Source organism: Anomaloglossus baeobatrachus, chromosome 2, assembly GCF_048569485.1.
Source record: "Anomaloglossus baeobatrachus isolate aAnoBae1 chromosome 2, aAnoBae1.hap1, whole genome shotgun sequence".
Lineage (NCBI taxonomy): Eukaryota > Metazoa > Chordata > Amphibia > Anura > Aromobatidae > Anomaloglossus > Anomaloglossus baeobatrachus.
In genome coordinates this window covers 475319191-475334661 of record NC_134354.1, presented here as the reverse complement: position 1 = coordinate 475334661, position 15471 = coordinate 475319191, and the positions used below count along the sequence as shown (strand labels likewise).

Genomic DNA, 15471 nt, shown 5'->3' with positions numbered 1-15471 from the left:
TCTGCATGGAGGAGTGGGCCAAGATAACTCCAGAGACCTGTGCCGGCCAGATCAGGTCTTATAAAAGACGATTATTAGCTGTAATTGCAAACAAGGGTTATTCCACAAAATATTAAACCTAGGGGTTGAATAATACTTGACCCACACTTTTCTGTTGAAAATGTATTAAAATTTAACTGAGCAACATAACTTGTTGGTTTGTAAGATTTATGCATCTGTTAATAAATCCTGCTCTTGTTTGAAGTTTGCAGGCTCTAACTTATTTGCATCTTATCAAACCTGCGGGGGGGGGGGGGGGGGGGGGAGAGAGAGAGAGAGAGAGAGAGAGAGAGGGGGAGAAGAGAGGAGAGAGAGAGAGAGAGAGAGAGAGAGAGAGAGAGAGGGGGAGAAGAGAGGAGAGAGAGAGAGAGAGGGGGGAGAAGAGAGGAGAGGAGAGAGAGAGAGAGGGGGGGAGAAGAGAGGAGAGGAGAGAGAGAGAGAGAGAGGGGGGGAGAAGAGAGGAGAGAGAGAGGAGAGAGAGAGAGGGGAGAAGAGAGGAGAGAGAGAGAGAGAGAGGGAGAAGAGAGGAGAGAGAGAGAGAGAGAGAGAGAGAGGGGAGAAGAGAGGAGAGAGAGAGAGAGAGAGAGAGAGAGGGGAGAAGAGAGGAGAGAGAGAGAGAGAGAGAGAGAGAGAGAGAGAGAGGGGGAGAAGAGAGGAGAGAGAGAGAGAGAGAGAGAGAGAGAGAGAGAGAGAGGGGAGAAGAGAGGAGAGAGAGAGAGAGAGAGAGAGGGGAGAAGAGAGGAGAGAGAGAGAGAGAGAGAGAGAGAGAGGGGAGAAGAGAGGAGAGAGAGAGAGAGAGAGAGAGAGGGGGGGAGAAGAGAGGAGAGAGAGAGAGAGAGAGAGAGGAGAGAGAGAGGGGGGAGAAGAGAGGAGAGAGAGAGAGAGGGGGGAGAAGAGAGGAGAGAGAGAGAGGAGAAGAGAGGAGAGAGAGAGAGAGAGAGGGGAGAAGAGAGGGGAGAGAGAGAGAGAGAGAGAGAGAGAGAGAGAGGGGAGAAGAGAGGAGAGAGAGAGAGAGAGGGGGGGAGAAGAGAGGAGAGAGAGAGAGAGGGGGGGAGAAGAGAGGAGAGAGAGAGAGAGGGGGGAGAAGAGAGGAGAGAGAGAGAGAGAGAGAGAGAGAGAGAGAGAGAGGAGAAGAGAGGAGAGAGAGAGAGAGAGAGAGAGGGGAGAAGAGAGGAGAGAGAGAGAGAGAGAGAGAGAGAGAGGGGAGAAGAGAGGAGAGAGAGAGAGAGAGAGAGAGAGAGAGAGAGAGAGAGGGGAGAAGAGAGGAGAGAGAGAGAGAGAGAGAGAGAGAGAGAGAGAGAGAGAGGAGGGGAGAAGAGAGGAGAGAGAGAGAGAGAGAGAGAGAGAGAGGGGGAGAAGAGAGGAGAGAGAGAGAGAGAGGGGGGGAGAAGAGAGGAGAGAGAGAGAGAGAGAGAGAGAGGGGAGCAGAGAGGAGAGAGAGAGAGAGAGGGGGGGAGAAGAGAGGATAGAGATAGAGAGAGAGCTAGAGAGAGAGAGAGAGATAGAGAGAGATAGAGAGAGAGGGGGGGAGAAGAGAGAGAGATAGAGATAGAGAGATAGAGAGAGATAGAGAGAGAGAGATGGAGAGAGATAGAGAGAGATAGAGAGAGAGAGAGATAGATAGAGATAGAGATATACACACACCCCCCCCAGAACATTTACAGCACCCTGCACAAACACTTGGTAACTACACACAACAATATCTATCTATCAGAAATCATACATTAACTACACAATACGTAAATTCTAGAATACCCGATGCGTTACAATCGGCTACATACATACATACACACATACACACACACACATACACACATACACACATACACACACCTTTATTGTGAGAACAATGGCCCATTATGTTATAGAAAGGGTACCGGCGGCAATATATTGGGTCACTGTGTGATTACTAGTAAGTGTGGAGAAGGTGAAAAAGAGCTGCAACCCACTACAAGATGTGGACGTTGGAGATTAGGAGTAGAAAATAAGAGAAGTTGAGATAAATTAGGACAGATTTGTTTCATTATTAATTTAATATTTCTGTAAGCAAACAAAAAAAACAACAACAACAAAAAAACTGCCAGCAAAAAGTAAATATCCATAGAAAGATCTAGGCAAAGAAGGGAATTTTGTTTACTTACCGTAAATTCCTTTTCTTCTAGCTCCTATTGGGAGACCCAGACAATTGGGTGTATAGCTACTGCCTCCGGAGGCCACACAAAGTATTACACTTTAAAAAGTGTAACCCCTCCCCTCTGCCTATACACCCTCCCGTGCATCACGGGCCCATCAGTTTTGGTGCCAAAGCAGGAAGGAGGAACTTATAAATTGGTCTAAGGTAAATTCAATCCTAGAACCAAAAAAATATAGCCAAAAAACCACAATTGTAATAAAATCATTAAATTTTATTGTCACAATATCATAAAAACATCAAAAAAGGTTTAAAATGATGATAAGAGGGGGGCTGACACAGGAATAATGAATAGCAGAATGTAAATAAATAACACTTAGTGTGAAACATGAAAAACACCCAAGATGGCACAATAACTCAGGATATGGAGCAGGTGCAAGCAATATAGAACATCACCATGAATAATATATATGGCACCTATAATAAAAACTATAAATATAAGGTGCAAATAAAGCCAAAGTGGTCTATATCATAGTACATAAAAAGACATGGCGATGTAAGTGCGCCAGCATCTCACCATACCCACGGAAAACCGTCATAATACATATGGGCTGTATCTGAGGTAAAATACCAAGATCAAAAACGAATTAAGGGCCCAAAACATGAAGGATAATACCTGTAGCCATCGGTGTGTAAATTCAATCCGAAGGATGTTCGGAGAACTGAAGACCATGAACCAAAGGAACAATTCAACATGGACAACATGTGTACACAAAAGAACAAACAGCCCGAAGGGAACAGGGGCGGGTGCTGGGTCTCCCAATAGGAGCTAGAAGAAAAGGAATTTACGGTAAGTAAACAAAATTCCCTTCTTCTTTGTCGCTCCATTGGGAGACCCAGACAATTGGGATGTCTAAAAGCAGTCCCTGGGTGGGTAAAAGAATACCTCGATAAAAAGAGCCGAAAAAACGGCCCTCTCTTACAGGTGAGCAACCGCCTCCTGAAGGACTCGCCTACCTAGGCTGGCATCTGCCACAGCATAGGCATGAACCTGATAGTGTTTCGTGAAAGTGTGCAGACTCGACCAGGTAGTGCTGACACACCTGCTGAGCCGTAGCCTGGTGACGCAATGCCCAGGATGCCCCTGCGGCTCTGGTAGAATGGGCTTTCAGCTCTAAAGGAATCGGAAGCCCAGAAGAACGGTAGGCTTCAAGGATCAGTTCCTTGATCCACCAAGCCAAGGTTGACTTGGAAGCCTGCGACCCCTTACTCTGGCCAGTGACAAGGACAAAGAGCGCATCAGAACGGCGCGGGGGCGCAGTGTGCGAAAAGAAGAGCCGGAGTGCTCTCCCGAGATCTAACAAGTGCAATCCTTTTCACAATTGTGAACTGGATGAGAGCCAAAAGAAGGTAAGGAGATATCCTGATTGAGAAGAAAAGGGGGATACCACCTTAAGTAGGCATTCCGGGACCGGACGCAGAACCACCTCATCCTGGCGAAACACCAGGAAGGGGGCTTTGCATGACAGCGCTGCTAGCTCAGACACTCTCAGAAGTGATGTGCCTGCCACTAGGAAGACCACCTTCTGCGAAAGGCGTGATAGAGATAACTCTGAGAACGCTAAGAGCCAGGACTCAATGGCCACCCAGTCAGGTTGAAGACCGCAGAATTCACATGGAAAATGGCCCTTGGGACAGCAAGTCTGGTCGGTCCGGGAGCGCCCACGGTCGACCCACCGTGAGGTGCCACAGATCCAGGTATCACGACCTCCTCGGCCAGTCTGGAGCGACGAGGATGGCGCGGCGGCAGTCGGACCCGATCTTGAGTAACACTCTGGGCAGCAGCGCCAGAGGAGGAAATACATAAGGCAGTCGAAATTGCGACCAGTCCTGAACTGATGCGTCCGCCGCCAGCGCTCTGTGCTGGTGGTTGATGTACGTGACCGCCGTGGCGTCGTCCGACTGTATCCGGATCTGCCTGCCGTCCAGCCACCGCTGGAACGACTTTAGGGCTAGCTACACTGCCCTTATCTCCAGAACATTGATCTGAAGGGAGGACTTTGTCAGAGTCCAGGTTCCCTGAGCCCTGTGGTGGAGGAAGACCGCTGTCCACCCTGACAGACTCTCGTCCGTCGTGACCATAGCCCAGGATGGGAGCAGGAAGGATTTTTCTTTCGACCAAGAAGTGGGAAGAAGCCACCCCTGAAGAGAGGCTTTGTCTGCCAGTGAAAGAGAGACGTTCCTGTCTAGGGACGTCGATTTCCTGTCCCATTTGCGGAGAATGTGCCCTTGGAGTGGACGCAGATGAAACTGCGCAAAGGGAACTGCCTCCATTGCTGCCACCATCTTCCCTATGAAGCGCGTGAGACGCCTCAAGGGGTGAGACTGGGCCCGAAGGAGAAAGTGCACCCCTGTCTGCAGCGAACGCTGTTTGTCCAGCGGTAGCTTCACTATCTCTGAGGGAGAATGAAACTCCATCCCGAGGTAAGTCAGTGATTGGGTCGGTGTCAATTTTTACTTTGGGAAATTGATGATCCACCCGAACCTCTGGAGAGTCTCCAGAGCAATGTTCAGGCTGTGTTGACATGCCACCCGGGAGGGTGCCTTGACTTAGGAGATCGTCTAAGTAAGGGATCACCGAGTGTCCCTGAGAGTGCAGGCCCATCGCCACTGATGCCATGACCTTGGTGAAGACCCGTGGGACTGTCGCCAGGCCGAAAGGCAAAGTCACGAGCTGAAAGTGTTCGACCCGGAGGCGAAACACCGGAAGCGTTGATGCTCTGGTGTAATCGGCACATGGAGATAAGCATCCCTGATGTCGATTGATGCTAGGAAGACTCCCTGGGACATCGAAGCGATGACTGAGCGGAGAAATTCCATCCGAGACCGTCTAGTTCTCACGTGTCTGTTGAGCAGAATGAGGCCCGGAACGGACCGGAATGATCCGTCCTTTTTTGGTACCCCGAACAAGTTGGAGTAAAGACCGCGACCACGTTCTTGAAGCGGAACGGGGATCACAACTCCATCTGCAGAAACGAGTCGGAGGACGAGAGCTGAGCTCTATCCTGTAACCGTGAGACGGAATGTCTCTCACCCATCGGTTTTTCATCCAATTGCTCGCCAAACAGACGGTCGCCAGAAAATGGCAAACCGGTTAAGAACTTCTTGGAAGCAGAGTCTGCCTTCCATTCGCGTAGCCACATGGTCCTGTGGACTGCCACCGAATTGGCGGATGCTACCGCTGTACGGCTCGCAGAGTCCAGGACGGCGTTCATGGCGTAGGACGAAAAAGCCGACGCCTGAGAAGGCAAAGACACAACCTGCGGGGCAGAGGTACGTGCGACCTCATTAGTCTCAGACAGACAAGCTGAGATAGCTTGGAGTGCCCAAAAGACTGCGAAGGCCGGAGCAAAAGACGCGCCTATGGCTTCATAGATGGATTTCATCATGAGCTCTATTTGCCTGTCAGTGGCATCCTTGAGCGATGAACCATCTGCCACTAATACTACGGATCTAGCCGCCAGTCTAGAGACTGGAGGATCCACCTTGGGACACTGAGCCCAACCCTTAAATACGTCAGGGGGGAAAGGGTAACGTGTGTCATTAAGGCGCTTAGTAAAGCGCTTGTCCGGAAATGCTCTGTGCTTCTGGACAGCATCTCTGAAGTTAGAGTGATCGAAAAACGCACTCCGGGTACGTTTGGGAAACCTAAACTGGTGTTTCTCCTACTGTGAAGCAGACTCCTCTATAGGTGGAGTTGGGGGAGAAGGACTAGCACCTGGTAGATGGACGTTATAAGGTCATTTACTATGGCGTCCCCTTCAGGTGTATCCAGATTGAGAGCAACGTCAGGATCAGAGCCCTGAGCTGCGACCTCCGCTTCATCCTCCAGAGAGTCCTCATGCTGAGACCCCGAACCGCGTGATGAAGTCGGGGAAGGTTCCCAGCAAGCCCGCTTAGCCTGTCTGAGGCTGCGGTCCGTGTCGGAGTTCTCACCGTGGGATCTGGGTGCCACCCCAGGAGCCCTTTGCTGTACCGACCGAGAGGGGCCTGGGGGCGATGAACTCACAGTGCCCTGGCCCTGTGTTACCGGTCTGGACTGCCAAGCTTCTAGTATCTTAGCAGACCATCTGTCCATAGACTGAGCCATGGAATGTGAAGCGACTCAGAGTTTCTCAGTCAAAATTGTAAACTCTGTCCCTTCCATCTGTGCAGTGGAAACCGGCGGTACCACCTGAGATATAGCCAAAAGCAAATAATGCTGCCGAATAGAGAAAATGAATACAATATTATATATATTTAATTATATATATATATATATATATATATATATATATATATATATATATATATATATATATATATATATATATATATATATATATATATATATATATATATATATATATATATATATATATATATATATATATATTTAATTATATATATATATATATTTAATTATATATATATATATATATATATTTCGGCACCCAAGGGGGGCCAGCACCTGACAAGTGGTGTGGCTTACCAACCGCCCCAAGCGGTGGTGTGTCCACCAGATTCCCTGCCTGGGACTCCCAGAGCTGCAGAGCTCATTCTGAAATCCTCCACCGGCCGAAGTGATTATAACAATGGCTGCCAGCGTTCTGAGGGGAGGAGGGAGCCGTGGAAGTGCCTAATAAAGTGCGGGAAACTGGTGCCCCACAGTGCTCAGTGAGGGGGAGGAGGATACCAAAGTATGCTCCAGCCCTCACTGCCGACGTCCAGTCGGCCGTCCCGCCCTTACCCCTGACTGGCAGGCCCGGGGGCGGGAGTATATGGTACTAGGCAGCAAAAGCCGGGGACTAAAGTTAAAAACGCGGCCGGCCAACAGGCGCGGTCGGCGCGGTAGTCCCGGCTCACAAACCACACAGCAGCCGCTGCGGCGTCTGTAACACAGGCGCTGCATGCACCGTCCCTAAGGGGACACAGAGTACCTTATGGATGCAGGGCCCTGTCCCTGATGATATTCAGCCTCCTGTCTGTCAGATTCCCCCAGGGGCTGCGGATGGAGCTCGGTCCCAGTGAATGGTGACCGGTTAGGATCCCACTTCTCCCAGAGCCTCTAAGGGATGGGGAAGGAAAACGGCATGTGGGCTCCAGCCTCTGTACCCGCAATGGGTACCTCAACCTTAACAACACCGCCGACTCAGTGGGGTGAGAAGGGAGCATGCCGGGGGCCCTGTGGGGGGCCCTCTTTTCTTCCATCCGATATAATCAGAAGCTGCTGCTGACTAAAATGTGGAGCTTGTGTGCATGTGTGCCTCCTTCAACACAAAGCATAAAAACTGATGGGCCCGTGATGCACGAGAGGGTGTATAGGCAGAGGGGAGGGGTTACACTGTAGCGGGACTGTGCACTGTGTGACCGCTGGTGACGTTTTGCGCAGGCACGAGGTTATGGGCGGCGCTGTGAGTGTCATCAGCAAGTGCCGCCCATAACCTCGTGACCGCACTTTCCCCTCTTCCTCCAGCGTTCTGCGCAAGCGCTTGCTGGCCAGATGACCCGACGTCACCTCTTTCCCATCTTGCCCTGCTGCAGGGTAAGATGGGAAGGAGGTGACGTCAGGTCATTTGGCCGGCGAGCGCTTGCGCAGAACGCTGGAGGCAGTGGGGTAAAGCGCGTCCACGAGATTATGGGCGGGCACTTGCGATGCAACCTTAAGCGCAGTGGGCGGCGTCCTGATGGATGAAATGGAGCGTGGGGGGACGGCGTCAATGTGCTGGAGGAACAGCAACGGTCAGTAGAGAGCCCGCCCCCATGGACGATTTACAAACTTTACATAGCAAAAAGGTACAAGTTTATAAAGTATTTAATTTGGTTTAAAAGGGGCCACAAAAAGTACAGGAACCTTGCTAGAATGCAGCCCAGGAGCTGCAGAGGGGGAAACTTAGGTTTCAAGCTAAATTTCTGATGACGGGTTTCCTTTAACGTTTCATGAAGATATAAAATTTGTCATTCTACCAATTAAACACAACCTCACCCGTCTAAAGAAATGTCTACATTTTTTTTTTTTAATTAAAGGGTTTGTCCACTACTCATAACTCCCTCTCTATCACGGTTTCCTCTAAGTAAATTAATAATGCCTATACTCCTTTCTGATGGAGATGCCATTTCAGGGGTGTTGGCATTGGCTCTCTTGGGCCATAACGCCATGTGATCTGGGCAACCAATTTGTAGCCGCTGTAGTGTCCCTTCCTTTTGACGTAACTGACATCCAGAGGAAGTTAGAGGGTTACCAAAAGTGAAAAAAAAAAAAATAAAAATCACCCAATTATTAAAAAGGAATTTGTCACCAGGTTTTGTCACCTAATCTGAGATCATCATAATGTAGGGGCAGAGATCCTGATTCTAGCAGTGTTTCACTCACTGGGCTGCTTAGTGTAGTTTTGATAAAAACCATTGATTAATCATCAGTAGATCATCATTACAGGACTACTTGACGTGCTGCCAGGTAGTCCAGCATATTCATGAGCTCTGTATGTACTAGATCTGCAGCAGAGAAAACATTGATTTCATCAAAATGACAGCACACAGCCCAGTAAGTGACATATTGCTGGAATCAGGGTCTCTGTGTCTACATTATGCTGCTCTCAAATGGGGGAGCAAAAACCTGGTGACAAATTCCCTTTAAAGATGTGGAGGTTGTGACCAACAAGAATGTAATGGGTTAACGTCTTCATCCAGACAGCTGAAGAGGAATAAGTGTATGTTAACGTTATGGGTTTGTTGCAGAAAGTTCTGTAACGGTATTTATTTAAATTTAGTTGTTTCTGCACCAGATTCAAAAATTTGACAAACATCACTCAAAATGTGGAACAGTCATAGAAAGATTGTGAATTCACGCTAAGGCTGCTTTCACACTACGTTTTTTTAGCATGCGTCATGAACGTTTTTTTGCTGCAAAAGCGGATCCTGTTTTTGCAGAGAAAAACGCATGTGTTATTTTGCAGGATCCTGTCACTTGAAGTTTATGGGCGGGCATTGGAGTCATGTGATCAGGAGTGAGGGGAACTGAACGTGAAAGACTGGGAGCTGACATCTGACAGCTGCGGAGGCTCGTAACCAAGGTAAACATCGGGTAACTTTCTTGGATACCCGATATTTACCTTGGTTATGAGCGTCTGCAGCTGCTAGGAGCTGGGTTCCCTGCACACGTAACCAAGGTAAACATCGGGTATCCAAGCAAGTTACCCGATGTTTACCTTGGTTACAAGCGTCTATAGCTCTCGGGAGGTGGAGAGAGGGAGGGGGAGAGAGACTGCTCACGCCAGGCTGGTTTCTGTGCATGCTCAGTAGAGCAAGCAGGATCCTGTCTATCAACATGCCAGCGTTCACATACGTTTGTATGTAGTATAGTCAGGATTCAGCAATTTGCAGTATTTGGACACAGCTCAAAAACGCTACAAGTAGCGTTTTTGAAAAAAAGTTAAAAAACTGCAACTCTCTGGATCCTCACTATAACGCACGCGAACGCATGTTGACGCAAGTCCATTGCAAATGCATTGAAATGAAAACGCATTTGCACTGGATCCGTTTTTGCGTTAAAAAAACATAGTGTGAAAGCAGCTTAAGGCCTCATTCACACATCAGTATTTTTAATCAGTGTTTCAACAGTGTCTCCAAAACACAGATGTCAGTATTTCAATAATAGTGTCTCGACATACCAAAGCCAGGAGTGGAACTTACAAACCCTGATGCAAAAACACTGAAGCATGAGTGAGGCCTTAGGCTTCCCTGCAGAAACAAAAGTGAGACGTAAAGGTGTTCCTTAACCTCATACACAAGTTATCTACGCCATTAAGTTTAGTTTTGTGATGTAATGCTTTTAAAGTTGTGGCCACTGTAAGCATGAAATTCTAAAATACACAGTCACAAATAATGTACGGTATGTAAACTACTCCATCATTAACACCAGGCATGTCCGTTTACTATGTAATTGTTAATTTATACACAGAGTGGAGATGTCGGTTTAACACTATATGGTTTGCTTCATTTTAAATCTGGTTACAATGAGAAACTATTGTTTACAGATTCTGCTATGCAAACTGATTTTTAGTGGCTTTGAAACATTTTTTCCATTTCCAAAAACAAAGCTCTCATTCTGCGCTTGCTATTGTGTGTGGTCAGATCACCGTTAGGCCATGTGCACACGTTGCGTTCAGTTACTTGCAGTTGTAAACGCATCCTGTGGCAGAATTTGCCAATGTCTACTTTGGTCATGGTAAAAAAAAAAAAAAAAAAACGTATCTGTTTTTATCGCGTTTTAATTTTTTTGGACATGCGTTTTTGATGCTTTTTGTTTCTAGCATTTCTGAACGAATGTCATGATAAAATAAAGCTAAGAATTGAAAAAAAAAAAATACATGCTTTAAAATCATACACAAAATGGCTAATTTTAATAAAATTATTGTTATTTAATATTTATGTATAAAATACCGTTAAATTACAGTTTAACTATTTTTTTTTAATAGTCGGGTTAGATTATGTGTGTGAAAGGAGACATCACGACCTCACTAATGTCAAAAACGCGTGCTTCGGTTTTGTCAAAAATGCATGCGTTCTGCATTAAAAAAAAAAAAAGCATGTAAAACGCTAGAAATTTTATTAAGGATGCGTTTTGATCATTCTGATTGAAGTCAATGATAGCAAATCGCAGCCAAAATGGCAAAAACAATTGACATGCTGCTTCTTCAAACGCAAAGATTTTGACAAATTTTAAGCAACTAAAACGCTGCGTTTTTAACAGCATTGTGCGCACAAGAAAGCCCAATTTCCCATAGACTTTGCTTGGAAAACAAAAACACATGCATTTTTGCATTATAATGCTGCAGCTCAAAACGCATGAAAAAACGCAATGTGCGCACACAGCCTTAGGGGTGCTACTGGCAAATTCACATGTGGACAGTGCCATGGTTTTCTGAAAGAAAAGGGGAAAAAAAACAAAAAACCTATGGAAAAGTATTCTGCAACTTTCCACAAGCAAGAGCATCCAGCTCGGCAGTATAGTAATAGTATATTAAATGCTCAGTAATGAGGCGTGACAGAACAGCAGTATATTGATCAGTGAACACATTGGAGCCATCTCCTTACTGGATTGTGGTATTTTTTTTACCTACAATAAATGTCCCCACAACGAAATGAGCAGAATACAGAACACTATCATAATAGCAAAGATAACAATGATGCATTGTCACATTTCTGATCCAGGAGCTCCCTTCCTACAGTACAACAATAAATAACATTCAGGTACAGTATATTTACTAATGATCATACAAATACTTATGGTAACCAAATAAAAAGATTGTTGGGCCTGTACCTGCCACCTCTACAATGTCTCCGGGAACAATGTCTCTTGCTCGGATACGTTGCACACCATTCCGGTCTGCGCGGATTACTTTGCCCATCTCTGGTTCATATTCCTTCAGAGCTTCAATCGCACTCTCTGCATTTCTTTCCTGCAAGCAACAATGGTGATTTGAATATAACATTTTTATACCCCTTAATTCCAAAGTGCTGTACAGCCATAACACACAAAAAATAAAATAAAGAAAACTGACAGACTGGTAAAGGACCATGCCCTCACGGACTTCCAATCTATAAAGTCGTCACTAAACATTAATTATGTAGCTTCTTGGCATAAAACTACCTGTGGCACAGACTAAATACCTTTACATCATTAACATCAATTTCTATTGTTGAAAAGACTGTAAAAATGGCAAAAACAAAAAGGCAGCAATTAACAAGAGTATGAACACAATTTGTTAAAAGAAAACAAAAATGGCAACAGTATGTATGCGCCTATTAATATTCTGATGATCAATGGGACAACTATGGTAACTGAACCTCAAGTGGATCAGCTGCCAAGCTAGCCCAGCACAATTACTGCACAGATCCACCACACAAAGAAAAGCCAGTCATGTTCTGCAGAGAGAAACCCACAGCAGAATGTACAGGGGAAAAAAAAAAAAAAAGAAGAAGTTCTGCACATGTTAATACATTATGCAACAGAAGCCGCCAAATACAGATCTAGTTAAGAGAGGTACTGTATTGTTTTGTTTTATAAAGAATCACCATGGCTTGCAACAGTACAGTCATGGCCAAACGTTTTGAGAATGACACCAAAATGATATTTTCACATGATCTGTTGCCCTCTGGTTTTTAATTGTGTTTGTCTGATGTTTACAATCACATACAGAAATATAATTGCAATCATATTATGAGTACCAAAAGGTTATATTGACAGTTAGAATGAGTTAATGCAGCAAGTCAATATTTGCAGTGTTGCCCCTTCTTCAGGACCTCTGCAATTCTCCTGGCATGCTCTCAATCAACTTCTGGACCAAATCCTGACTGATAGCTGTCCATTCTTGCAGAAGCAATGCTTGCATTTTGCCAAAATTTGTTGGTTTTTGTTTGTCCACCCGTCTCTTGATGATTGTGCACAAGTTCTCAATAGGATTAAGATCTGGGGAGTTTCCAGGCCATGGACCCAAAATCTGTTTTGTTCCATGAGCCATTTAGTGATCACCTTTGCTTTATGGCAAGGTGCTCCATCATGCTGGAAAAGGCATTGTTGGGCGCCAAACTGCTCTTGGACAGTTGGGAGAAGTTGCTCTTGGAGGACATTCTGGCACCATTCTTTATTCATGGCTGTGTTTTTAGGCAACACTGAGTGAGCCGATTCCCTTGGATGAGAAGCAACCCCACACATGAATCGTTTCAGGATGCTTAACAGTTGGCATGAGACAAGACTGGTGGTAGCGCTCACCTCTTCTTCTCCTAATAAGCTGTTTTCCAGATGTCCCAAACAATCGAAAAGGGGTTTCATCTGTGAAAATGACTTTACCCCAGTCCTCAGCAGTCCACTCCCTGTACCTTTTGCAGAATATCAGTCAGTCCCTGATTTTTTTTCTGGAGAGAAGTGGCTTCTTTGCTGCCCTCCTTGAAACCAGGCCTTGTTCAAGCAGTCTCCGCCTCACAGTGCGTGCAGAAGCACTCACACCAGCCTGCTGCCATTGCTGAACTAGCCCGGCACTGCTGGTAGTCCGATCCCGCAGCTGAAACAGTTTTAAAATACGGTCTTGGCGTTTGCTGGTCCTTCTTGGGCGCCCTGAAGCCTTTTTGGCAACAATGGAAACTCTCTCCTTGAGGTTCATGATGATGCGATAGATTGTTGACTAGGGTGCAATCTTTGTAACTGCGATACTCTTCCCTGTTAGGCCATTTTTGTGCAGAGCAATGATGGCTGCACCTGTTTCTTTAGAGATAACCATGGTTAACTGAAGAGAAACAATGATGCCAAGCAACAGCCTCCTTTTTTAAGTGTCCAGTGGTGTCATTCTTACTTAATCATGACTGATTGATCGCCAGCCCTGTCCTCATCAACATCCACACCTGTGTTAATGGAACAGTCACTAAAACAATGTTAGCTGCTCCTTTTAAGGCAGGAATGCAATGATGTTGAAATGTATTTTGGGGGTTAAAGTTCATTTTCTTAGCCAATATTGACTTTGCAAGTAATTGCTGTTAAGCTGATCACTCTTTATGACATTCTGGAGTATATGCAAATTGCCATTAGAAAAACTTAAGCAGTAGACTTTGTAAAAATTAATATTTGTAGCATTCTCAAAACTTTTGGCCATGACTGTACAAGTGTTGACATAGAACCATTATGGTTTGGCAAACACTGCACTGCTGAGGCTTCCACTTGTCATACAGGAATAAGGCTATGTTCACACACCGCATCCTTTCTTGATCACAAAGATGTAACGTTCTTAGCCACAACGCGTTTTTACCGCATTTTGCCCAATGGGTTTTTTTTTTTAAGTCAAATCTATTGACTAGAAAGCTCAAAAACACTGGAAAAACGCAAACAAGAATCAACATGCTGCATTTTGGCTGAATCTTCAAAAACGCAGCCAAAAAAAGATGCCCAGTGTGGACAGCAAAATAGAAATCTCAGACTTTGCTGGAGGGAAAAAAATGCATGCATGTAGGTGCATCTTTGTGAACTAAAAAAAACCCACCAAAAACGCAGCAAAAGATGCTCTGTCTGAACATAGCCAAAAATAAAATAAACTCACTTACCAAAGCCTGCCCCTCTTTGGCACATTTTCCCCACCAGTGCCCTCACCCAGAGGCATGTCCATTAGGGCTAGTGCAGATCTCGCACAGTCCTCTAAACTCCAGCTGGGCAGGTTTACACATAGTCCACATTTCATTAGATTGAGCTTCACAGTCCCTCATCTGTCACCAGCCCACCAGCTAGTCTCATGGTGGCTGTACTCCAGCCCACTGCCCTATACAGGCTTCTAAATTCTGACACCAGCTAGTCTCATGGTGACTGTACTCCAGCCCACTGCACTATACAGGCTTCTAAATTCTGACACCAGCTAGTCTCATGGTGGCTGTACTCCAGCCCACTGCACTATACAGGCTTCTAAATTCTGACACCAGCTAGTCTCATGGTGACTGTATTCCAGCCCGCTGCACTATACAGGCTTCTAAATTCTGACACCAGCTAGTCTCATGGTGGCTGTACTCCAGCCCGCTGCACTATACAGGCTTCTAAATTCTGACACCAGCTAGTCTCATGGTGGCTGTACTCCAGCCCACTGCACTATACAGGCTTCTAAATTCTGACACCAGCCAGTCTCATGGTGGCTGTACTCCAGCCCACTGCACTATACAGGCTTCTAAATTCTGACACCAGCCAGTCTCATGGTGGCTGTACTCCAGCCCGCTGCACTATACAGGCTTCTAAATTCTGACACCAGCTAGTCTCATGGTGGCTGTACTCCAGCCCGCTGCACTATACAGGCTTCTAAATTCTGACACTAGCCCACCAGCTAGTCTCATGGTGGCTGTACTCCAGCCCACTGCACTATACAGGCTTCTAAATTCTCTGACACCAGCTCACTGGCTTGTCTCAAGGGAGCCCTAAATTGGTCTGTATCGCAGAAGGTTCCTTACTTACAGTTACTAATCCCCAGTTCCTTTGATTAAAACTACTTTTATCAATCCCTCCCTATTCATGAATGCCACTGGCCAAGACTCATCATAGTGCCCTCAATGATGGCATTAAGCCCTTAGAGGACCCAAACAGATGTCTTCTAGAGGATCTAGAGGGTGGGCGTGTCTAAATCGTACAGCACTGAAGAGAGTCGCTCTATCAGAGGTGGAGGACTTGAGCTGTGACAGCAAACTTCTGAGTGACGGCACCGCCGATCGCGCTGCTCACTTCAGTCACTCGGGTG

At 46.1% G+C, this 15471-nt stretch overlaps 1 protein-coding gene across 1 annotated transcript in view; it reads right to left on the bottom strand.

Moving 5' to 3' along the window:
• The window catches only part of ATP2A3 (ATPase sarcoplasmic/endoplasmic reticulum Ca2+ transporting 3), a 302766-nt gene that overhangs the window by 154304 nt on the left and 132991 nt on the right, over nt 1-15471 (bottom strand). Inside the window, exon 5 of the mRNA XM_075336373.1 lies at nt 11532-11670. Within this exon, the coding sequence (XP_075192488.1) occupies nt 11532-11670 (139 nt within the window). The remainder of the gene's footprint in view (nt 1-11531; nt 11671-15471) is intronic.